This window comes from Chelonia mydas, chromosome 13, assembly GCF_015237465.2.
Source record: "Chelonia mydas isolate rCheMyd1 chromosome 13, rCheMyd1.pri.v2, whole genome shotgun sequence".
Classification (NCBI taxonomy): Eukaryota; Metazoa; Chordata; order Testudines; family Cheloniidae; genus Chelonia; species Chelonia mydas.
Window position 1 is genome coordinate 28,294,033 of NC_051253.2, and position 11,014 is coordinate 28,305,046.

The 11,014-nt window shown below is 55.0% G+C and overlaps 1 protein-coding gene across 1 annotated transcript in view; it reads left to right on the forward strand.

Annotated features, from left to right (window-relative positions):
• SNTA1 (syntrophin alpha 1) overlaps positions 1 to 10,783 on the forward strand; it is a 74,503-nt gene extending 63,720 nt beyond the window's left edge. Inside the window, exons 5-8 of the mRNA XM_027819581.3 lie at positions 1,358 to 1,488; positions 6,884 to 7,080; positions 8,279 to 8,466; positions 9,831 to 10,783. Coding sequence (XP_027675382.2) covers positions 1,358 to 1,488; positions 6,884 to 7,080; positions 8,279 to 8,466; positions 9,831 to 9,923 — 609 coding nt within the window. The 3' untranslated portion in view covers positions 9,924 to 10,783. The remainder of the gene's footprint in view (positions 1 to 1,357; positions 1,489 to 6,883; positions 7,081 to 8,278; positions 8,467 to 9,830) is intronic.
• The last annotated feature ends 231 nt before the right edge of the window (positions 10,784 to 11,014 follow it).

Consider the following 11,014-nt stretch of genomic DNA (forward strand, 5'->3'; position numbering starts at 1 on the left):
GGGCTGTGAGGGGCCCGGGGCTGGAATAGCAGGGGGCTGCGGGTTGGGAGTGAGGGGCATTGGCAGGGCTGTGAGGGGCCCGGGGCTGGAATAGCAGGGGGCTGCGGGTTGGGAGTGAGGGGCATTGGCAGGGCTGTGAGGGGCCCGGGGCTGGAATAGCAGGGGGCTGCGGGTTGGGAGTGAGGGGCATTGGCAGGGCTGTGAGGGGCCCGGGGCTGGAATAGCAGGAGGCTGCGGGTTGGGAGTGAGGGGCATTGGCAGGGCTGTGAGGGGCCCGGGGCTGGAATAGCAGGGGGCTGCGGGTTGGGAGTGAGGGGCATTGGCAGGGCTGTGAGGGGCCCGGGGCTGGAATAGCCGGGGAGGGGGCTGCAGGTCAGGACTGCGGTTCACTGGCAGAGCTGTGGGAGAACAGTGGGAAGCACAGAGGGTGCAAGTGACAAGGGCTGAGCTGCCCGGCCAGAGCTGCTGAGCCCAGTCGTTCCTGGGCATGAGGCAGAGAGGAGCCGGCTGGGTGCTCAGTGCAGGGGAGGGGGTGGAGGAGAGCCTTGTTGCAGCTGGATCCACTCCGAGGCCCAGTCCCCAGTGCAGGGTGCACATCTGCTCCAGGGCCGGTGGCGGGTGGCACCAGCAGACATCGTGTGGTGGCGTAAGTGAAAGGCACATGAGCTGGTGCCTCTCCATCCGTGCCCTGGCAGAGGGACGAGTTCACATCATCAAGACCACTGCAGTCATGGGCCCAACTGGGCTCCCAGTAGGCATCTCAGAGAGAGAGGCCAAGCAATGGCCAGGCCCTGGAGCCGGAGCAGGCCGACGCTGAGGTAGTTTGGCAGGAAAGCCCACTCTCTAGGCCTCTTGTGGGTCCAGAGAGAGTTTGGCTTCTTCGGGCTGCCAGTCCCCAGCCCGGCACGCCGGGCAGAGCCCACCATCATGGCTGCGCTCCCTGCTTGGAGGGAGGTTTGCTGGGTTCCAGTTTGGTCTCATGTTCCTTGCTTGGCTCATGCTGCATGGCGGGATGGAGGCATTTGCTGAGCTCTCTCTTCACTGGCTCTGAAGCTTCGCTGCCCCCATCCTGGCTCCAAGAAATGCCCTTTCCACTTAGCACTAGCCACCAAGCCCTGGCCTGGGGCACTGCCCCTTCAGTGAGGCATTGTGGGAAACAGCCGGTCCCCTCATCCTTGCCCCCCCATCCTGGCACTCCCTGACCAGTGGGCTCCCTCCCTTCCATTCCCAGCTGCCCACTCTGTACAGTCTCGCCCCACTCACAACGGAGGTCCCTCTGCCCAGGGGGAAGGGAGCTCTCCTCTGAAGACGCCCTCTGCTCTGGGGCCCATTTAATCACATGCTCTCTATTTTCCAGCTCCCCGGTGATGGGACGAAGAACATCCTCACCATCCTCACGGAGAAGGATCTTCTGTTCTACGGCAGCCTCCCACAGACCAGGGATGCCCTGAACAAGCCAGCCCACAGCTACCCTCTCATCGCCACCAGGTGCCGTGAGCCGGCTGGCTGCACTGCCTCTAACTGTAGTGCATTGGTGCAGGGAGCCACCCAGCCTTAACCAAGCAACGTGTGCTGGGACAAAGCCCCAGGCAGCCACCACCCAGCAAGCCCTTGCTCTCGTCTAGCACCTTTCATCACTAGATCTCTAAGCTCAGGCAGTGCTATTAGTCCCATTTTCCAGATGGGGAAACTGAGGCAGAGAGTGGTGAAGTGACTTGCCCAGGTCATGCAGCCAGCCAGTGGCAGAACCACAGCCTCTGCTCCTCACCTGGTCCGTCACTGGAGCTATTTTGCCCCACGCAGGTGACAGATTTGTCAGCATCAAAAGGGTTGGTTGTCCCCATGGCAGCACCACAGCCAGTTAGGCCCGGAGTGGGGTTTGCAGTGCTCAGCACTGGGAGGGGTGAGTTTGGGAACAGGCCGAGGGTGTTCAGCGAGGCCCCCGGCATGGCCAGTGGGGCTGGCCATGGAGCCCGGGAACCATGATCCTCGGGCGCTGTGTCACAGATCAGTCTGAACAGCCACAGTCTGTGGGACTGGCCAGGTCTTGCTTGAAGGTCCAGATTCAGACAAGCCCTGAACAGCAAAGCAAAGTGAAGCAGAGACCTGGGTTTGGGTCTGGCGTGAAACCAGCAAGAGGTGACTCAGGCTGTGGCCAGTGGTGGGCCATGCTAGAACTGGTTAGTGCCAATGAAGCAGAGTTAACTAGCGCTGTTGTGAATCTAGGGGGACCCTCCCAGATGTGTGTGCTGGGGGTAGTCAGTCAGCTCCCCATTGTGTTTGGCATTGGGCTCCTGTTTCTGGCAGCTGTCAATGTCTGACACTTTGCTGGTGGCAGATCAGTCCCTCAGGAGGCGCTCGGAGCAGGACGGAGCAGTGTGACAGCCTGGATTGCCAGCGGATCCCTTCTCCTACGCCAGAGAGTGCACCAGGGCTGAGGCAGCTGGGAGACCAGGCAGCAAAAGTCACTCTCCCATTTTGGGATCCCTGCACCACCACCATCCCGTCCCCTCTCCCCCCCGCCACAGGCCCCCTGGGATTTCCCCTCTCTCCCTCCCACGGAGGCTCATTTGAGCATGACTCGAGACACTGCCCCCTCTGCAGGTGGCATCACTTCCCAGTCCCTCGCAGCCGGGGAGCCCCGGTTGGACCCTGGGATAGATCTCTGCGTAGCCTTCATCTCTACAGTGTTCCAGAACCCAGTGGGCAACAAGATCCATGTGACTTACAGCCAGCACTCCAAAATCTGCCTCCTCTCCCCCCCCACCCCCCGGGTGCAGTGGGTTTGCCTGACACCACTTTCCCAAAATTATACTGCTCCCTGCTGGCCAGGGACTGAAAACACTGACAAGGAGAGCACAGGTTTACAGGACAGTGGAATGTTTTTGAAGCAGGAATATTGGCCCAGATCCATTGATATCAGTGGAAATTAGGAGCCTAAATACCTTTGAGGATCTGGGCCATTCTCCCTAGAGTAAAATGATGCAGCCTCTCAAACCCCAGAGTCAGTTCCCAGGATAACGGGCTCCCCGCTAACTTGAGTCCTTCCCTGCCAATATGGTATCACCGAAATGAGCTAAAGCACAGAACATGGCAAGGCCTCGGTAACGCTCTGCAGTCCACTGTGTGTGGAGTCTCCTTTGTGCTGCCAGAATGAGTGAGAATCGTTTCTACCGGGGCCGTGTTCTCCTTCCAGGGGCTGTTAGCCTAGGGTGCCACAAACAGACCTTCGCTTCCTGCTTAAAACATTCCCAGCCTGGGCACTTGGGGGTGGAAGGCGAGGGGTACCAGAGCGACCCTGGGCTTGAGCGTCTCAGAGAGAAGGTGAGAAAAGAGAACAGAAAATCATTTCCGGATCCCGAGGGAGAGAAGTAAAGTGTCTCCCCGCCCCGAGTGACAGGGCTTGGAACAGGGGATAGAACAAACCTGGCAGGGCTAGGAGCTGGAAATGATACCAGAGGGACCGCCATGAGAAACGGTGCGTCTCAGACCTCATCCCCTTTTCTCCGCTCAGTAACTCTGACCTCAGCTGCACCTGCCACCAAAAATATTTGCTCCCAAATGTGGCATTTCCACCCCAGGCTCAGCAGGCAACCTTCCCTCGTGGACCAGTGAGAGGGAGCAACAGAGATTTCCCCCCCTCTGGAGAGAGAGGAATTCCCCCATGCAGTAGGATCCAGGCCTTGGTTCTGGGCTCAGTAGATGAGGAGATGTCAGGCGTGAAATGTGTATCGTGACTTCTCGATAAGCTAATTCCGCTTGTTTGGAGAGGTTTGTGACATATAAGAGGAGTCGTGTACCTCTCCCCGTGAGCATTGTGCAGTAGGACCCGCGGCCACGGGGGTAACCTGGCTTTTTACAAGCAGAGAGGTGCCAGGCCCAGCGGGGACAGTGACCTGTTTTGTATGCTCACCCCGTAAAACATTCCCAGGTGGCTTCTCTATAAAGTAAGTGGCTGTTTCACCTCCTCCCACCAGCAGGGTTTCCTGTGTGCCCTTCCGAACAGCCCATCTAACTCACTCACGGTTTCACTGCGTAATGCCGCCATTCCAATGCGGTGCTGACGGCAGTAAACCTTCCTAGACTCTGGCGCATGTACTTTATAGTCTGTATGCTGGAGATGAGCCTGAAAGCCAAGAATTCAGAGTTAGATTTATCTCTTAACGCTTCCATCACCTTCCAGAGTTCAGGGCTGTTTGGGGTACTACCATCCTGGATTCCCCACTACAAAGGGCCGGGGGAATTCAGACCAGTGGGTTAGGCTCACTCATGTGTAGGCAAAACTTTCCCCTGGTTACTAAGGACACCTTAGACTATGAAACCTGACAGACTGACAAGCTTATTTCCCTTTTCACTTTCCACCATTGATGCTGTTGCTTGCAAGCTTTGCAGTGAGACTAGACCTGTCACTGTCCCCGTCTGTATCTAGTCCGCGTTGCTCTCAGGCATTTGCACCATGGCTGCTGTTTGGGAACGCAGCCAGGGAATTAAGGTGGGTTATGGTTTTGAAAGGGGACTAGTGATTTAACTGCCCAACTTTTGCCACGTCAAAGAGGACTGATTCCCAGAAACTGCTGAACACGCCCCATCTGCCAGTCAGACCTCTTACATGTAAAAAAATCAAAGCACTTCTCTGACATTTGTTAAAAGTGCTTCTCATTTTACGGTTAGCCAAACCCTTGCTCTTTATTAGGGATTCTGCATCTGGGGCCTAAACCATTGCTGAGGGTTGCCACTTGGCCATAAAGTTTCCTGGAATTTCAGTTCATGATTCCACATTTCTGAAATCCAGCCAGATGGAGTGACTGCAAGGGTGTCTGGGTGGGACAGAGGCAAGTGCCCCCCAGGGAGGAACCAGGGGCCCAGAGAAGTCAGCCCCTGTGTATCTCAGCAATACTCTAGCAAGGGGTGGAGAGAGAGACGTACATGGTGCTGCAGTGGTCTCTGCTGGCAAATGTCTCATACTGCAGGGACAATGAAAACAGGTGGAATCTGAGGCCATTCGAGAGGAGAGCGTGTGCTTGAAGGGCTCTGCTCCTGTAGAATTACAGGTTTCAGAGTAACAGCGTGTTAGTCTGTATTCGCAAAAAGGAAAGGAGTACTTGTGGCACCTGAGAGACTAACCAATTTATTTGAGCATAAGCTTTCGTGAGCTACAGCTCACTTCATCAGATGCATACTGTGGAAAGTATAGAAGATCTTTTATACACACAAAGCATGAAAAAATGGGTGTTTACCACTACAAAAGGTTTTCTTTCCCCCCACCCCACTCTCCCGCTGGTAATAGCTTATCTAAAGTGATCACTCTCCTTACAATGTGTATGATAATCAAATTGGGCCATTTCCAGCACAAATCCAGGTTTTCTCCCCCCCCCCCACCCACAAACCCACTCTCCTGTTGGTAATAGCTTATCTAAAGTGATCACTCTCCTTACAATGTGTATGATAATCAAGGTGGGCCATTTCCAGCACAAATCCAGGGTTTAACAAGAACGTCTTGGGGGGGGGGTAGGAAAAAACAAGGGGAAATAGGTTACCTTGCATAATGACTTAGCCATTCCCAGTCTCTATTCAAGCCTAAGTTAATTGTATCCAATTTGCAAATGAATTCCAATTCAGCAGTCTCTCGCTGGAGTCTGGTTTTGAAGTTTTTTTGTTGTAATATCGCAACTTTCATGTCTGTAATCGTGTGACCAGAGAGATTGGAGAGTGGGTTTGTGGGGGGAGAAACCCTGGATTTGTGCTGGAAATGGCCCAACTTGATTATCATACACATTGTAAGGAGAGTGATCACTTTAGATAAGCTATTACCAGCAGGAGAGTGGGGTGGGGGGAGAGAAAACCTTTTGTAGTGGTAAACACCCATTTTTTCATGCTTTGTGTGTATAAAAGATCTTCTGTACTTTCCACAGTATGCATCCGATGAAGTAGAATTACAGTGCCAGTGCCCCACTGCATCCCAGGGAGACAGAGCCTGTGTGCATCTCATACGCCCCCTGCGCTCTCTCCCAGCGGAGGGCAGCCGGGTATTGTTACAGGCAAGTTTGCAGTGTGGAACAGAAGGGGCTGAAGGGCCCCCACATCCCCGGCATTTTAGGCCTCACGCCATTTGCAAACCCACTGGCATGTGAATCGTATTTCATTCCTTCACCGTACAAACCTCAGCCGACCCAGGTTGATGCTGGATGGAACCAGGGTACGGAAACCCTGACACCAGCTCCAGCAGGGGCCGGCGGGACTGGAGCTCAGCTGTTGGGCTGGCAGTCAGAACACCTGCATTTCCTCCCAGGCTCCGCCCCAGATGCCCTGTCCCGTCCCTTCTCAGAGGTTAATGGGAGGTGGCGTTCGTTGCCATGTGTGAAGTGCTTTGAGATCCTAGGTGGAAGAGGCTAGAGAAGGACAGGGCATCGTGAGCTGTCATGAACGAATCCAGGTTACAGTTCAGACTTCACCCAGTGCGAAGCAGAGCAAGGAAACCAGCACCATGAAGGGTGAAAGAGCCCTGCCACCTTACAGAGAGTGTCTGTACCTCTGGCTCCCGTGAGCACAATATCCAAGCACCTGCCAGTCGGTTACATGCCCCCCCTCACATTTACCAATGGGGACTCAAGGCAGAGCGGCCCAGATCCTAACTCCCCTGGGAATCAGTGGAAGTTAGGCACCTGAACACTTGTGAGGATTTGGGCCACAGGGATTAAGTGACTTGCCCAGGGAGCAGGTGGCAGAGAAGATCTCCTGCATCTGAGGCTAGCGCCCTAACCACTAGGCCACGCTTCCTGGAGGGTGGTGGTGCTCTCTCCATTGCACTAGTGGACAGTGGTGCTGGGGGTTCTTTGAACAATTGCCGTTTCATGCTGACCAGTCTCCGGCTCTCCCTATGCAGGCTTGTGCACTCCGGTCCATCCAAGGGCTCCCTCCTCTATGACTCGGAACTCTCTTTTGCCTTGCGGACGGGAACCAAGAAGGGGGTGGAGACGCACCTGTTCAGTGTGGAGACGCACCGGGACCTGGCGATGTGGACGCGGATGCTGGTGGATGGCTGTCACAGCGCGGCCGAGTTCACGCAGGAAGTCTCAGCAGGTCAGGAACTGGGGAGCCATGGGAGGCGAGGGTCAGGAGGAGGGAGGGAAGCAGAGACTTGCCTGCAAGGGTCAGGCAGTGTGGGGGAGGCCAGACCCCCCAAAGGCAGCGCTCTGCCTGTTCTCACAGGGATCCTCTCCTCACCAGCAGCTGGGGCTCAGAGTGAGTCAGTCTCCCAAGTGAGTAGTGTGGGACACTGGCCTCCCCACATTGGGAATTGCTGGTGTCGTGAATAGTGATATTCTGTGGGGTGAAGGGGGTGCCAAATACCATAGCACAAGGGGCACGGCCAGTGGGCAGCGGGCAGTGGTATACATGGCAGTGGGTACCTGGCAGAGGGTGAGTGGGGGGATCTGGAGGGAGGGACACAGGAGCGGGAGTAACACTCCTCAGGGAATACCGAGGGCTGGTGCTATAATATAGGGAATATTCGACTGCCAGGTGGGGAAGAGCCTGCCAGCTTCAGCTCAGGAGCTGCGCACCGTGCAGTGAGCACCCAGCCCTACATGAACATCCGTGGTGAACCATAGGGTGGCTTGCTGCCTGCCCTGCCGAGGTCTAATCAGAGACTTGCAGACAATTCCTCTGGGCCCCCTGATCTCTGAGAGAATCAAGTGCAGGCAAGGCTGCCCCAGGCTGAATCCAGCCGCAGCCCAGCCCAGCTGGGATTTGCTGGGGGAAGAAGATGGGATGTGAAAGTGTCCAGCTGACAGGGTGGCAAAGCAGCGCTCGGGACAGAGGCAAGAGAGAGCCCTGGGGAGGAGGCTGGCTGGGGTGGGCACGTTTCAGAGTTGGCTACAGCTGATGGAGCTGTAACTTCGCAACACATGGTGGGCCATGTCTGCCACCTGGCTCCATGCAGGGCAATGGCGCTGTGCCACTCCCCACCAGTGGAGGATCTCAGTTTCACCCCACACCTGGGGATCTTCAGTGATATCAGCTTCACTTCACTCTGAGCTCTGCGGGCAGTTTGCCCATCGGGAAGGCAGTGGGTGACTATGTCCCATGTACCCTGCAGGGCCACGTTTCACCTGGCTCTCACCGCTGAGTGAGGTTCCAACCCCAGCTGCCCCAAGATGCCCTGTAATGAGTACAGCTCCAGGCCCTGCACCCAGGGGGCTGCGGGAGCAGGGGAGACTTTTGGGGGGGAAAGGAGCACTGAGCCTGAGTGATGCCATTCTACCCTGGTCTCTTTCAGCCTGCACATGGAATGGGCGGGAATGCACCTTGTCCATCCACATTGACAAGGGCTTCACCATCTTCACCACAGAGCCCGGCATCAGCAGGACCATCCTGCTGCAGCAGCCCTTCGAGAAGCTGCAGATGTCCTCTGATGATGGGGCCAAGATGCTCTACCTGGACTTTGGCAGCGCAGAAGGAGAGATTGTGCGTTGGCTTGGTGCTTTGCTCGCTTGCTGAGATCGCCTGCTGCATGCTCCCTCTGGGACCCCCAGGGGGAGGTGGGAGGGGTGGGCAGAGTGTGGGTCCTCTGACAAGGGGTCATGGGAATGTGGCTCCATCTCAGAGGACAGGTGCTGCTCAGGCAATGGGCAATGCGGGATTCTTGCATCCCTTTGAAGAAAAGATAAACCAGGCTGGTAGCATTCAGGGCTGTCAATGCCTCCACCGGGCACGGAGCGCAGCGTGGGGAGTAGGTACTGGGTGGGCTCGGGGACAGAGGGATGGGTGGTCCGACCCGTATTATGTCTAGAAAGAGATTAAAGGAACGAGGAATAGATCCTGGGCTGGAGTTTTGCTCCTTTAAAACGTTGCTCTGTGGGGGTTCTGATGGGGCGGGGTCCTGTCGGGCAGGACAGCAGGTGAGGGCAGCATGTGGCTTAGAGGTGTGGTGCTGGGACAGCAAGCAGCCTGTTGCCAGATACCCCCGCAGGCTTCAGCTCCCCATGCCTGAGTTCGTTGCTGTGAAACGAGGCAGGCGGTGTCATTTCCAGCCCAGCTGGGTGTACACATGCACGCTCCTAGCGAGGTAGCGCACTAACCGTGGTCATGTAGCCATGGTGGGCCAGGTTCACTAGCCCAAGAGTCATCCCATCAGAGAGCTCAGGCACGCACTCAGGGGGTCCCCACCCTGCTGCTGCGGCTGCACTCCAGCTCACTCAGACCTCGCACCGGTGTGTCTGCCTCAGCTGGAAATCACACCTCCAGCTCCAGTGTAGATATACCCACAGTGGTTTCAGACCCTTTCCTCCCACCCCACGTTAATAGCCAATAGCAAGGGGCACCAGCCAGCCCTGTTCACCGTCTCACCCAGATGCTTCAATGGGTATGTCTACACTGGAATTAAAAACCTGCAGCCGGCCTGTGCCAGCTGACGCCTGCTCGTGGGGCTCAGGCTAAGTGGCAGTCTCATTGCGGTGTAGACGTTCGGGCTCGGGCTGGAGGCCAGGCTCTGTGAGATGAGAGGGTCCCAGGCTCAGCCTACATCTACACCACGGTTAAACAGCCCTGCAGCCCAAGCCCTGCGAGCCCGAGTCAGCTTGCATGGGCCGGCCACGGGTTTTTAATTGCAGTGAGTCTGAACTCCCCTCTCCCCTGGGAGACAGCGTCTGGGGAGGATGGGGAGGCAGTTAAAGAGGAATCCCCGCTCCTGGGCTCTCTCCCCGCCAACGTGACTTCACGGCACATTTCACCCCCAGCCCCTACCTGCAGGGTGGCCCTACAGTAGCAAAGCGGAGGCTGAGAGGTCTGAGCAGAGCACTGACCATTGCAAATATTCCCCTTTATTACAGCAACTGGACCTTCACTCCTGCCCCAAAACCATTGTCTTCATTATCCACTCATTCCTATCCGCCAAAGTGACCCGGCTCGGGCTGCTGGCATAGGGGCCTGGGAAGGATCCAGAGAGAGAATTCGAACCCCATGAGAGCTATGCACTATGACGATTCCCTCCTGGCCAACGCCAAACGAAAGCCATTCAGACAAGATGCGAATGACTGGGTAACACAGCCACAGCCAAGGAAAACCACTCAATGTCCAGGACACCTGACATAATCCCTGCCACTGCCGGGTCTGCCTCCCACCAGCAACGAGACAGAAGGCACTGCTCCCAGCCCGCTTGTAGTGGGCATTCTCTGCAGCCTCGCTCAAGAGCTAACGACATTCCCACTTCGACAACAGCACTCGAAACAAGCTTGAAAAATACCCAGGCAAGACAAAACACCCCCCCAGATACACTGTCACGCTAGTGCCTTGTGAGACGATATTTTCTGTACAAAGAATCAGTTTGTATCAATGTTTTATATTTATATAGCTCGGTTCTAAAGGCTCCCCATATTTTAAACCCCCTTTGTCATAAAAAGAAGCTGTAGATTAGATACTTCAACAAACATCTCTGATCCCCCGAGGCCCATTTTGGAAACAACTGGTCTGGAGTCCTGATCCGACTTTGTATTCTTTTGGCCGATGTGAACTAGAGAGTATGAAGTCTATTTGCTGATTTATTCAACTCTGTAACTAGTTAGAAGAGCCATAATTTAAAACCCCTTTTTATTCATTAGATTTGGATGGTTCTATTTCTTTTGCTAACTCGCAGCCCCTTGATAATTTTATTCTTTGGTTTAATTTTTTGTGGCGCAGGGGCTGTCAGATAGGGAGCAGGAAAACAATTTGTTTTATGAACCAAAAGTTCATGCATGAAAATCTTTTTTTTTCTTTTGTGAAATAAACATCACAGACAAAGCCAGACGATATTTGTTTCCTGATTTATGCTGAGTAGTAGCAATTCTGTGACAATTTCAAGTCACAAATGGCCTGATGCTTTGATTTAATTTTGCCAAAGTATGGCGTGAAAGGGAGCAAAGAGGACTGTGAGGTTCTGACTGGAGAGGATCGAAACAACAGGAGAAAGTTCTGCAATAATGTCCTTGACTTTTTTCTATCGGGGGGGTTCAGACTTTGAAATTCTAGCAACGTT